Source organism: Mastigoproctus giganteus, chromosome 7 (genome assembly GCF_048544385.1).
Source record: "Mastigoproctus giganteus isolate SK-2022 chromosome 7, ASM4854438v1, whole genome shotgun sequence".
NCBI lineage: Eukaryota > Metazoa > Arthropoda > Arachnida > Uropygi > Thelyphonidae > Mastigoproctus > Mastigoproctus giganteus.
The window spans coordinates 123,409,081-123,424,048 of NC_143581.1; the positions used below are offsets into that span (position 1 = coordinate 123,409,081).

At 36.3% G+C, this 14,968-nt stretch overlaps 1 protein-coding gene across 1 annotated transcript in view; it reads left to right on the forward strand.

Annotated features, from left to right (window-relative positions):
• LOC150083179 (pantothenate kinase 3-like) overlaps positions 1–14,968 on the forward strand; it is a 233,580-nt gene that overhangs the window by 100,162 nt on the left and 118,450 nt on the right. Inside the window, exon 3 of the mRNA XM_090377087.1 lies at positions 8,998–9,176. Within this exon, the coding sequence (XP_090233213.1) occupies positions 8,998–9,176 (179 nt within the window). The remainder of the gene's footprint in view (positions 1–8,997; positions 9,177–14,968) is intronic.

Consider the following 14,968-nt stretch of genomic DNA (forward strand, 5'->3'; position numbering starts at 1 on the left):
CTCTCTCTCTCTCTCTCTCTCTCTCTCTCTCTCAGGGAATTCTGAAATTTTTTTTTTGGCTGGTGCAGCATAAGCCTCAGGCTTCCTTGCACCATATAGCTAATAATAATAATATTATAACATGATATTGTTGAACATTTTTGTTCAACAATGAAATTTGAAAATCACATCTATGGGATGTAATGTTCAAATTTCTTTACCCCTGTTTTGAACATTACATTTATGGGAAATAAATTCCTGCTTTATGAGCACGTGCTAGGAATGAATTAATTCGTAAAGTCGGGAACTACCTAACATCTTTAATTACATTTCTGAATGTAATTCAACATTCAGAAATATAGTAAACAATCGGCAATAAATGGGAAATAAGTCTGAATGAAAAAATTTTCTAACATTTTAAAGCAGTTAATTTATTAATGCATATACAGTGGATTCCAGTTATTTGGGCCACCGGTTAATTGGGGCAGCTGTTTATTTGGGGCAAATCTTAAAAAACAGAAACCAATTGAGAAAATAGCCAGAATTTACTTCACTTAATTGGGACAGCATGCCATTTAATTGGGGCAGGAGACCACAGCACTGGAGATTACCCTATGATTGTCTCCGACGGTACCACGTGGTTCGGTCGAAATTCTGGAGGTCACAACCATAAAACAATTAGCAGTCACCTGTTTATTGGGCTTTTCTGTTAGTGAAATCTATCATAACCGGACAGTAAACTCGATCTTACTGAATTTGCGATAATACCGACAGCTGGAATTCTGTGGGTTATTATGGTGAAATGTGTTTACACTTCCATGAAATCTTCAATCATATAAAAAAAATTAATTTTCAGATCTTCTGTTCATTCCTATTTTTAGAGCTTTGTAACTTGTTACTCTGTTCTCACTTGTGCGTATTGTGTTACTTGCAATTTGTGTGTGCCATGTTCTTTGTTATTGATTGCTTATCTTTATACTGTTTTAAATTTTAACCTCCACCCACAAATGTCAGTGAAGAGAAATGTCAACTAGTTTGTATGTACATATTACAGTACTTATTAATTATTCCGATTATCACGTATATTCTTCCGATTTTCACATATTTTTTTATTGGTAAGGTAATAAAGGGTAAATTTCTGCTTAATATATCTTTGCTTTTATAGCCTGTGGTAATATTCCTCCTATTTTCGCTAATTAGAATTGCTGTTTAATAGAATTAAAATTCAATTCACAAACATGATCACAGTGACCGGCGCTACTGCACATTGTATAGTGAACGGTACTTTACTATGTTGAGTTTGTCGTAACGTGATTTGATTGTACATAAGGTATGTTTGTGTCAGACGGCACCTGGGATTTCTCCCATCTCCGCGTGTGTTTCGCTGTATCGAGGACAATACACTGTCAAGCCAGAGACTTGAAAGTGTGTGGGTCGTGTCTGTGCAGTGTGATATGTTGTGCCCATTGTTTATCCGGCTTATTGGCCGCCAGGCCCCTAGTGGGGCCCGACGTTGCCCATACCCTGCCACGTGGAGGCTAGCCGGGTGTATCCAGTATCACAACAATTTGCTCTGGCAGGTCCTGCCACCTAGTTTCCTGGGATTTCAGTGGCTAGGGCCTATTTAAAAAAAAAAAAAAAGTTTATGCATTTGACATTAATGCTTAATGGGATTGCTGTTAGGAAATTGCTGGTTAGGGTTGAACACTAAAGAGATGTGTTAAAGGCCAAATAGGTCGGGCAAAATTTTGATGTTATTAAATTTAGACATGTAATGCTAGATAAAAGCTGATAGTGTTAGATATCTTAGAGATTTGCACAAAACCAGTAGAATTTAGACGTTGGTTATAATTTGGCGGCATTGATTTGATTGTACAGTGAATCAATTGTAAAGGGGGAGTACATTGTATTTTTAACTATTTACGTGAAACTTCGGATAATTGGGGCAGCCGCTTAATCGGGCCAAAATGCACTAGTCCCGATGTGTCCCAAATAACCGGAATGGACTGTATATATTAAGAAATGACTACTTACATGATGAGCACAATGTATTAGTACACTTTTAATAATTATTTCATAAAATATTTGGGTGACTCCAAAATGGTGGAGTCATTTGGATATTCAGCTACTATGACATCATTATCAACCGCTAAAAATTCGTCAAGAACAATTTCTTCACTGATTAAAAACCTCTTGCTTGGAGTTCTCTCCAAGATTGCTCAATATCTTGTAGTAGTTCATTCCTCTCATCGCTGTTAATTGGCATTTTAGCAAAAACCTGCTTTTTTGAACAATTTTTAATAGTTGTTTCCGTCACACTTTTGCCAACTCTGAGATGCACTCTGCAAATCTATAACAGAATATATTGGTTGATTTCTATCCTCGCTATAATTTTTTTTCAGTATGCACCTTCAGTAGTGCATTTTCAATTTCTTGATAATGCTTTTGTCCATTGGCTGCAGTTTAGCAGTATTCATGGGGAAGAAAACAAACTTCTCTCTTATAAGTTTCGAAATTTACCTTTACTCTGTAATTTTGAAAATTACAGAGTAAAGGTGGGCAGGGCAATTATTGACAATCAGTGCAAGTTTTCTGTTTTCTTTCGCCATCTTTCTATTGAAATTTAAAATCTACTGTTGAGAAATTTCACTTGACATCCAAGATTTTTTTTGTAGTTGTAATCCAATTTTAATGACTTTACTCCTTTGAAACATTGGGGTTGTTTACTTTTGCCTAAAGCTTTTTACTTTTTACCAAAAGCTTTAGTTTTACTTACTTTTTTATCAAAATCTTCAGTTTTTCATTACCAGCCATGTTTGCACCAACCAAGATGTAATTATCTCCTTACTATTTTACCACCTAAACATTTATCACCTTTAAAAGTCAGTGTCTTGTTTGGCAAACATTTAAAAAATAGACCTGTTTCATCAACATTGAATGTCTTTGTGCTCTTAGTCCTCCATAATTTTTTTCAAAAATTTTTCTTTCCAATGGGTACAGTCTTCTTTGATTACAACTCCACTTTCACCAGAAATACTTTTTCGAGTAAACCATGGCACTTTTTAAATTTTTCCAGCTAATCAGAACTGGATTGGAATGTTTTATGCCCCAGAAAAGATGCATATTCCATATTGTTTGTTTGTTTGTTATTTGGTGTTTAGGAGCATTAGCAACTAAGGCCATATTGCTCTGGGATATGCGGTGGTCATTCCTTGACCTTTCCGCATCCTCCGTATTTGGTGGTGACGGGCTCGAACCCCGGTCTAATCAAGAAGCGTGTGCTACGCACTGCTGCTCCTTCCCACCTGGCTACGGAGGCGCCGCATATTCCATAGCCTTTTCTTTTATTAATGGCCCTGGTATCAACATGTTTTGGTCTCGAATCAACTTCACCCACTTAAAAAACAGCTTCATCTAAATCTTCATACAGGCATAATTTCACACGCTTCCGACTTGGTCCCATTTCCTCAAACAGTTTGAGAATCGACAGTTTTTCAGAATGGTTGACATGCTACTGGCAGGGATACCAAATTTTAAAGCAATTTCTTTTTTTCTTTTTTTTTTTTTTTAATGTCCCTATCTACACTATTAAGCACTTCCACTTTTTCCACTACACTCAAGGATTTCTTTGGTAAGGTTACTTTGCATAGCAGCTAAAACAAAACTGATTTAGGGACCACTTGTACCTACCATGTAAACAGAGATAGGTTAAATTTAGTGAAAGTTTGGATGACTCGTTTTTGTGAAACAACAGATGAATTCCCAGGATAAAGGAAAATCACTCTATCCTAATTCTCTAATAGGGTGCTTACAGTAGAAAATAGGTTGACCAGAGCCAGTGTCCACACCAGGAATTGCCTTAATCTTTGTCACTGGCTGTTAGCAGTTGACCAGCAGGACTTCTCGGTACAGTAGAGGCGGTTGTATAGGTTTTATGGGCACCACTAAATTGCAAAATGTTTTAGCTCTTAAGAATTAATCCCTTTAACTCTTAAAAGCTAAAGAGATTAATTCTTAATCCATTTAGCTCTTAATTCATGCTTTCTACAGCATCAGCTCTATTTCCTAAAGGCCAGAGGTGCGAACAATGCTCACCCAGGTCTCTTGAAATCAGTTCGTTATATGGAAATTTTCTTTGTCATATGGAAACTATTTTCAATGCAATGACAAAGGGGAATTCAGAAAAATTCGCTATATTGGAAGTTTGTTAAAGAGAGGTCTGACTGTATTTTAGGGAAGAATTAAGAATAGGTCTCCACATGAGCTTAGTGACGTATACTGTTATGTCTTGTGAGGGATCACTTCCTCTTTGAATGAAATAATTATTGAACATAGGCAAGTACTTTTATCATGGTCGGTCAGGTATATATATGTTTCTTGAAAGATTTTATCATAGTGAATATTCCAGCATTAGGTCAATACTTTCATTTAATACAAGCAGGTTTATTTGCCTTGGGTTGATTTCTGTAATGCCATTATATACTGCATTTCAGAAATATCAGTACTGGTGAACAGGATGAGAAGGATAGCCCCATATATATATATATAGAATAGAAGTAATAGATACAGGAGATATAATAAGAGGAATATATAAAGGAATATAGATCTGGGTTACTACTATGTAGAGTAGAAGGCACCCAATGACTATAAATAAATAAATGATAGGACGTTATGCTTAAGTATGGAGAGAGAACAGCAGGTAGTGTAATCAACCAATGGGTTACTTAAAATGGAAAGGCAGTCATGATTGCCTTTCCATTTTTATCTTTTCATTGGTAGTGTAATAGCAGGTGGTGTAATCAACCAATTTCATTGGTTGATTACACTACCTGCTGTTCTCTCTCCATACTAAAGCATAACCTCCTATCATTTATATACATATATATAAACTCTAAACTGGGAGAAGTTCTGAATGCTTCCAGAACAGTTCTGAAGGCAGTTGCTGAAAAGCGTTAAATCATCTTAAGATACTTGCTCTTGCAGAGTTACATACTGGAGTACTATAATCTAAATGGGATCTGATTAGGGCTCAATACAGATGAAGTAAAATCACATAGATGAAATAGCAGAGATAGTTCTAAGTAAATTCATTTCTTTAAACACTTGGTGCATATATATTTTATATGTTCGCGAAAGTTCAGCTTGCTGTTGAAAATTAGACCCATAAATTGAATGCTGTTTGAGAATTGGTATCACAAAATTATCCAACTGTAGTTCAGGTTTAGGATGCAGCTTTCGCCTCCTGCAAAAATGTATTGCAAGAATGGACACAGATTCTATGACAATGTGTACATTCTGCATCATCCATAAAGAGATATTATTTATTGAGATCTGAAAGTCTTTTTGTGGTATTTGTATTCTGAGAGTAACAAGAGATAGTAAGATCATCTGCATAGAGTTGGAACTCAACTGTAATTGGGGATGTTTTTGTCATATAATTAATTCTAATTGCAAATAGTATTGCATTTAGGACTGACGCCTGAGGTCCTCCTTTCTGCAGAACAAAGGGCCGAGAAAGAGAGCACTGCAATGGCATACTTGAAAAGTTCTATTCTGTAAAAAATTTAAAATCAGATGTGAGAGATTGCTATGTAGTCCAAAAGAATGTGTCTTTAAGAATATCAAAATACTAGGTGGTGTTGAAAGTTTTCTTAATATCTATGCAAACCATGACTAGATGTTCCTTTCTGATAAATCCATTTCATATACTTGATTCATCTTTGATCATGAAATCTAAGGAGGCTTGTTTTTATAAAAGCCATATTGATGATTATACACAAGATTCTGTGATATGAGATACCAGTTTTTATAATGTTTTCCCCAGACAAAGTAAGATCTTAGTCGATGATTATGATAAATATTGTGGTCTTTCCTTGGTTTTAGAAAGGCCAGAACAACTGAGTGTCACCAGGAACTGGGACAGAACATTCTCAGTGAATTTTTGATTATATAAGTTTAGCAGTAAATGTAGGGCTGTATCATATAAGTATTTCAATGTCATACAATATATGCTATGAGAACTGCTCTGCTATTTTGTTTTTGATCCTGATTCTTGTAATTCAGGTATTAAAATTAGCATTAGTTAGAGGCATATGATGCAAGAAAGCAAGCTTATATCAGCCAAAAAAAACCCCTTCCCATTTCACCCATCCATTCACCCTAAAATGCTTGTCTAGTTCTGCCATGAACTTATTTAAGTTTTCGACCTCCATGTGATAGATGGAAGTTTGCTCCAACTATCAAACCACCCGCTGGCTAAAGGCAAATCTGCACATCTATCCTACAATTGTCTATCCTCAATTTGAATTTATGTCCCCTCAGGTGAGTAATCTGATCAAGAGAAAGAATCCCATCAGAATTGAGTCTGCTCAAGCCATTCAAGGCCTTATACATATGTTAATCAGATGACCTCCAAAGTGCATAGTCTCCAGACATTTGCAGAACTTAAGCCTTTCTTGGTAAGAGCACCCCTTCATTTCCCTCACCAATCTTTTTGCCCTTCTCTGTACTCATTCTAGCAATTTTGCATCCTTCCTAAAATGAGACCTCCAGACCTGTACACAGTACTGAAGGTTCGGCCTGACCATTGCCTTATACAGAGGATAATCACCTCCTTATCCGAGCTAGCGAAATTTCTGTATATCATTGATAAGACACCATGAGCTACTCTTGCAGCCTGTCTGCACTGCTTAAAAAACTTCATATCTGACTGCAGTCGACCGGGCTAGCCGGGTAGGTAAAGTGCCTGCCTGGCAACCCAAAGGTCGCGGGTTCGAATCCCTCCTCGGGCTTGGATCAGAGTAAAAAAATGCAAAAAAAAAAACCTTGGAAGGTGCAATATGGCCACAGAAGCTGATGCACCAACAACTTAAAAATAAATAAATAATTACCCCCAGAGCCTTTTCATTCTCTACTACCCTGAGTGTAGTACCATACAGTTGGTACATTACTCTGGGGTTACTGCTACCCATATGCAGCACTTTACATTTGTCAATATTAAACTTCAGTTGCCACCTCTCAGCCCATCTGCTCAACTTTTCTAGATCCTGTTGCAGTAGCATACTATCATTGCTGTCATTAACAACCCTGCAACCTTTGTATCATCTGCAAACTTAGACATTAACCCTGATTACCTTCATCAATATCATTGATAAATACAGAAAACAACACTGGGCCCAACACTGAACCCTGGGGGATTCCACTAATAGCATTAGTCCATTAAGAGCAGTGTCCATTGATTACCACTCTGTCTTTTCCCACACAACTATCCTTTTATCCATCGTAGCAACTTGCCCTTAATGCCATGCTGCTCCAATTTATACAGTAGTTTTTCATGTGCAACAGTATCAAAAGCTTTCCTGATATCCAAGTATATGATATCAAAATTATTCCTTTGTGACCACATTGTAGTATTCAATCAAATTTGTCAGACAAGACTTCCCCTTAACAAATGCAAGCTGTGTCTGAACTGTAATTGCAGTCTTGTCTAAATGATCCTGCAGTGCTTCTTTAACTAGTAACTCCATTATTTTCCCTGGAACAGAACTTTAAACTAACAGGTCTGTAATTACTTGTGTCACCCTTTGATCCCCCTTTGTGAATTTGGGATTCATTTGCACATCTCTAGTCCATGGGGACCTGCTTTGAATCCAAGAAGCTTTCATAATTATGGTTAAGAGTTTGTTTACTTCTTTAATATAACTGGATAGATTCCATCCATCCCAGGTGCCTTTTTTATGTTCAATTTCAACAAGTTCTCTTCCATTTTGCTCTCAGTTATTACAAAATCATTTAGCTCCCTGCTAGAGTTTGATAAGCTGGCCTTCACTTCTCTACAGACTTCCTTATGTGTGAATGTAGATGCAAAATACTCATTCAGTTTGACAGCTACCTCAGCAGGTTCATCAATGATCGAACTGCCGATATCAAGTGAACCAATTTGATTCATCTCCTTTCTTCTAGAGTTTATATAAGTAAAGAAGTCTTTGCTGTTTTTCTTTGCATCCTTTGCTTGACTAATCTCCTTTGTGACTTGATTACAGACTACCTTATATCTACCATAGTCTTCTGTGTCACCTGATAATTTATATTATTTATTGTATCCCATGCATTTTTCTTCTCTGATATATTGTGAAGGGGTGGTTATGAGGTATAGGTGAATTTGTGTTAAAATTTACTTTACCCTTTTCTATCGCAGTTTTAATTTTTTTGGATGTCTTGATCACACACACACAGCTGTTGAGTATACTTGGGTGAATGCTTCTCTTAGCATTTGCAATAAATTTGGAAGAAGAGAGTTCTTATTCATTTCATTTGACAACAGTAGAGGGGGGGATTGGGGGGATTTATCATTGAGTTGTGTTATCTTTTTCTGGATTTCTCAATTTTGTTCTATTAAAACATTTGCAAAGTAAGCAAATCCTCAGAAAGGAAATCCACCTTTCTTTTTTGTCTTTTCTCTATTAAATTAACTATACATGTATTCAATCCTTGCCTCTTTTGAACTTTGGTGCTTCCATTTTCTCTTCTTCTCCATTTTATCTATCATTTCTTTTGTGATCCATGGTTTCCTTATTTTTTTCTGATTTACTGTACCTAATTTTCTTTCTGCTACTCCTACTACAATATTTTTAAACCTTTTCCATCTCTTCTTCACTTCTTATATTCCTCCCCCTCCGCAATCTCCCTGTCAATTGCCTCTCTGAAATCTCCAGCTAGTGCAGTCTTTAGTACTTTCAAATTCCATTTCCTTCTTTTCTTGCACCCCTTATTCTCTTGAGCAGGGACACAGCTGAAACTCCCAACATATTGGGAGTTTCAGCTGTGTGGATCAAGTAAATGAAGAGCACAATATTGCCTAAATTAACATTTTCTTGAATTTAAAATTTAATTCTTAAATACTGAATCGTGTTTAAATTATGGAAAACATTAATGTGAGATTTCATTAACAGTTTTTTCTTGATATTACAGTGTATAATTAGAATATTACTGATGTTCATTTAATTCTTAATATTTTAGCCATGCCATGGTTCGGAATGGATATTGGGGGAACTCTTGTAAAAGTTGTATATTTTGAGTCCATTGATGCTGTAGCAGAAGAAATGGATTGTAAAGATGAAACGGAAAAAAATCTACGTAATTACCTCAAGAGCAAAGCAGCATATTGCAATAGTGGAACTAGGGATGTCCATCTACAGGTAAAGTCAACGAAATTATAAAATATTCTTTTATATGATTATTGAACATCATCCTCCTGAACAATAATAGTGGTTTCACTAGAGTATTTTCTAGTTTGTAGTAGTTGTATATTTTTATGTAGGTTTTTATTTGTTTCGTTCCAAAGGGGAGAAGGGCCCTGAGTAACAAATAAAAATTAATTCATTTAGAACACGAAAAGCATATTAGCATTAGTAGAGGCATTTGATGCAAGAAAGCAAGCTTATGCAGCATCAGCCAAAAAATAAATAAATAAATAAATAAAAAAAAATAAATAAATAAAAAATAACCACTTCCACTTCACCCCTCTGTTCGTTCGAAATACCTGTCCAGCTGAGCCTTAAACTTATTTAGGCTATCAACTTCCACGACAAGGGATGGAAGTCTATTCCACCAACCAACCACCCGCTGGCTAAAGGCAAATTTCCTCACGTCTATCAATTTCTCAATTTCTCAATTTGAATTTATGCCCTCTCAGGTGATTATTCTGAGCAAGAGGAAGAATCCCATCAGCATTGAGCATGCTCAAACCATTCAAGGCTTTATACACCTCTATCAGATCACCTCGCCGGTGCCTTGACTCCAGACACTGTAATTTGCAAAACTTAAGCCTTTCTTTGTAAGAGCACCCCTTTGTGACAATTTGTGATATGTGACAATATCCAAGAGGGATGGTGTTTAACCCATTTAAATAAATTGGCATACCATTTAAATAAGTTGGTATGTAAATAAATTTGAATTTGAAGTACTAATTAAGTCATCAAATGCAGACATTGTAGGGATATCAGAGGCAAGGTGTCATTCAGACATAGGATGCAGAATTTGAATATGTTGAGTACAATGGGTACAGAAAGGAGCGGGGAGAGGTTATGCTCTTAATTAAGAAGCATATTAAATCTAAGACAGTTTATCCAATTGACATAGGAGTGTGTTATAGGCCTTTGAATGAGTATAAAAAGCAGCTACACAGAAAAATAGAGTGGGCCAGTAGATCAAAATGTCTTATGATGGGGATTTTAACCTTTCACGTATTGAATGGAATTTGTGGGTTGGCCACTCAAAATAATCAAATAGTGAAAGCCCCATCAACAAGAAGAACAAGAAGAGACTGTGTGAATCAAAGTAGTTTAATGTTAAAATATAAAAAACTGCTTCAACTATAAAGTTTCACTATAAACTGTTCATTTAAAAGAAGAATTTATTGAAACTAAGAAATAGATGAAAATTACAAATCAATACTGTATTGTCAAAAACAATTGGAATTAACAAAAATTAGCTTTAAAACTTCAAACTATGTGGTTCGGAAGATAGAATTGCTTATTAGAGAGAAGGGAATTTTTTTCCTGTCCAAATCCCAAACCAGAGAAAATATAAAAACAAGAGACTTGCTGCATGGATTTTATTGTTAATGTCAGCAGATTGATACAGAGAAAGAAAGGTTATGTTTCTATGAAAGTTAATACACAAAAGAAACATGCTCAAAAGAGGCTTGTATTAAATAATTTGTAAAAAAATACACACACACTGCTCAGAGACAGACACCCAAATTTGCACATTAGGTTTTCAAGGTCTGTTGGATTGCACCCCCTAAATATTGTATTCTTGCATGTATGAGCAGGAGCATCAGGTGGTGCAAATGAATCAGTTGTCCTGACCCAGACCACATTCATAAGTTATAGAAAAACAGAAAATTGAAGGTGAAAGGTGGATCCAATAAAGCTGTTCATCCCAAGGCCTATTCTGGTTCTGATGTCTTAGGGTGCTACTGGTGTACATAGTGCTTGTGTGCTGTTTTCTGGGTCTGTGGTGTTTGTGAGTATTGTTCATTGGGTCTGCATTTCCCTCCAATTCCTCTTTTTAAAATTTATGGATTTAGGTTAGGATGTGTGCTATCACTGCTAATCATTCCTCCTCCTCCCCTCAGTGAGTGTTTTAGTGTGATTGCTGTTCTAGTTCAACATCACTCAGAAATCATTAGCTCAGTCAGTGGATAAATTCCCAGATATATTTTTTTGAAAAATTGAAATCATTGCTATGCCATCCTTTCAGAGCAACACAACAGTCAACTTTCCAAAGCAACTTGAAATCAAGCTACAACACAAAGAATTCATAGTACCGTGGATTCCGGTTATTTGGGCCACCGGTTAATTGGGGCAGCCATTTATTTGGGACAAATCTTAAAAAAACAGAAACCAATTGAGAAAATAGCCAGGGTTTACTTCGCTTAATTGAGACAGCATGCCGTTTAATCGGGGCGGTAGACCGCAGCACTGGAGATTACCCTATGATTGTCTCCGACGGTACCACGTGGTTCGGTCGAAATTCTGGAGGTCACAACCTAAAACAATAAAAACATTAGCAGTCACCTGTTTATTGGACTTTTCTGTTAGTGAAATCTATCATAAACGGACAGTAAACTCGATCTTACTGAATTTGCGATAACACCAACAGCTGGAATTCTGTGGGTTATTATGATGAAATGCGTTTACACTTCCATGAAATCTTCAGTCATATAAAAAATTTAATTTTCAGATCTTCTCTTCATTCCTATTTTTAAAGCTTTGTAACTTGTTACTCCATTCTCACTTGCGCGTATTGTGTTACTTGCAATTTGTGTGTGCGATGTTCTTTGTTATTGATTGCTTATCTTTTTACTGTTTTAAATTTTAACCCCACCCACAAATATCAGTGAACAGAAATGTCAACTAGCTAGTTAGTATGTACATATTACAGTACGTATTAATTATTCCAATTATCACGTATATTCTTCTGAATTTCACGTATTTTTTAATTGGTAAGGTAATAAAGGGTAAATTTCTGCTTAATATATCTTTGCTTTTATAGTCCGTGGATAATATTCCTCCTATTTTCGCCAATTAGAATCACTGTTTAATAGAATTAAGATTCAATTCACAAATGTGATCACAATGACCGGCGCTTACTGCACATCGTATAGTGAACGGTACTTTACTATGTTGAGTTTGTCGTAACATGATTTGATTGTAAAGGGGGAGTACATTGTATATTTAACTATTTATGTGAAACTTCGGATAATTGGGGCAGCCGCTTAATCGGGCCAAAATGCACTAGTCCCGATGTGTCCCAAATTACCAGAATGGACTGCAATTTGTAATTTTTTAGAAAGCTATTCATTTATGATGAAGTTCAATAATACCATTGGGCAATAAGTATCTTTGGGTTTCCTTTTGTAGTGTATGTGGATAATAATAATCATAAAATCACCAGTTTAGTAATGATACATAGTCATTAAAACCTTCAAAGTATCCTCCTTAAATCACCTTCAAAGTATCTATCTTCTGCTCCATCAGTCTTTCTAAACTAAGAAACATTCTTTAAAATTGTGTTTTTTTTTTTAGTGTACATAGGGTAGGGCTGTTTTGATGTCATACACTGTAGTAAAACGATAAAGCCCCATTTTCAGTATAGGGAACAGCTAGAAGTCAGACAGTACAAGTTCAGGGGAGAGTAGGGAGGCTGCTGCATGATTATGATTTTTTTTTGCAGCCAAAAACTGCTGAACTGCCATCACCGTATGACTGGGCGAATTGTTATGGTGCAGGATCCAGACATTCTATTTTTGAAGTTGTCTTCATCTCACATTCTCATGAAAATATGACAAAACCTCAGCATAGTAAGCAGCAGTAATTCTTCTCCCTCTAGTCACAGATTCATGGTATACTATGCCCTCATAGTTGGAAAAAATGATTATTTTTGATCAGCATGTCAAAATTGGGATTTTGTTCCACGAGACTTCTTGGGCCAGGAAGAAATTTCTGTGAACCATTTCGGTGATTCTACCTTGGTCTTGGAGTTGTAAGTGAATACCCAACTCTCATTCCCGGTGACCACTTTCCTTAGGAAGCTCAGATCCTATGTAGGTTTTTTGAACAAATCAGCTCCAGTGGCTTGCCTGCAGTCCATTTGATCATCCGGCATCAAATGTGGAAAATAAACTTTGCACACACACGCACGCACTCAAATCTTGCTTCAGGATTGTGTATACTGAGCCTATAGACGGCCTGACTTCATGAGCAATCTCAACAACAGTCATTCACTTATCATTTTGCATGAGTTCCTTCACTTTCATGACATTGAAGGGCATCCACTGCTAGATTTATCTTCCTATTTGTTTTTAAACTGATTAAACCACTCATAAACTGCTATTTTCTTCAAACCATTCTCTCCAAGAACATTCTCTCCATAAACTTTCTGTAATGCTTACAGTGTCTCTGTAACACTTTTCCCAAGTTTGAAGAAGAACTTGATGTTATCATGCTATTTAAACTGCAGCATTCCACAATCAATTAGCTGTGACACACAAGTGAAGTGGTTGAGGCAGTTCCTATTTCACATGCATGCCCACCAAAGTCAATGCCAACAACCCACAAAACCTCACAGCCATAGTGCAAATCATTTAAATAGCAGCATGTGATTCTGGGAACTTTTTGAAGGTATCACGTATATTGCAAACATAAAAATGTATCTATTTTTCTAGTGGTAAGCTGTTCGTTATACAAAAAACAAATTATTTTATCCTATGCTGACATGAAACAGAATTCAGAAATGGTTCACTATGGGACCACATCATTGAAAAATTGAAACACTGAAACAAGTTCAATCAGGCTTGTGCTGTTATAGGAAATTTTATGAAATTATGTTCCAGGAAATTCTAAGAATGAAATGAATTTTGCTGTTCCAAAAGTTACACACCTTTATTCCTATTGGTAAAATTAAAATTGAAACTAAAATATATTCAAATTCTCTAATGTGTAAAGTTGAATATTTCATTATTGTCTCAAACCTGATGCTAGGTTGTACTATTGTTCAAAAATATTAATTTCAGATAATCATAACTGTCAGTTTTCTTTTTTTACATCTACACAGACTATCTCCATCATTCACACTTCTCGATGTGAGCACCTCTATGTAGTTATGGGACTTTCCATTGCATGATTACCATTACTCGGATCCAATGCTCACAACCTAGGTTCCAACCTAACATCATAGGAATCCGGCATATTTGCTATCGAAGATCCCTTTTCCTAGTTTTCATGAGTGCACTGCAACTCGTGGAAACTCAGAAAGGGGGAATGGCTGAGATTTGTTGCTTGCCAGATAGTGGGGCTTCCCATTCGGGTTCTCTAGTGGGTAGAGATCCTGATAACTGAAACAAAATAAAACTTGCTATGAATCCTGATAATCTAAATCCTTCTCCTGGGATGCCAACACAGTCCCTACCAGATAATCATGCCATTAAAACAGATAATGTCACATCAATGAAGAGACCCAGAATGAAACTATATCAGGTCCAACATGCAGATACCTGATGATTCATTCCACCCAATAAGAAACTCATGTCAATCTTCTTTATTCAGGAGAATTTGTAAGAGTTGGTAGACTACCCTAAATCTGTAAAATTTGTGGACATCCTAGTTGAAAACAAGTGTGATAAACTCTGAATAGTTCCTCCTAGCCACCTGTATTGGGGAATGCCAATTATGATAACACCCCACAGGACATTGAACTCATCCTGAGGCATGATCCTAGAATGGGACTTCCTTGAAGTGTCTGAAGAGGTTGTTTTAGTTCAGAACATATCTCATGTTCTGAACTGAAAACTCAAGGTGTGGCAGCTGTAATACAAAATTTCACATATAGGGATGTATGTATATATCAGTTGTGTGGCAGCACCTGGAACTACAATTCAACTCTGCCAGTGAACTCTGTGATGTTAAAAGAGAAGAACTCTGTA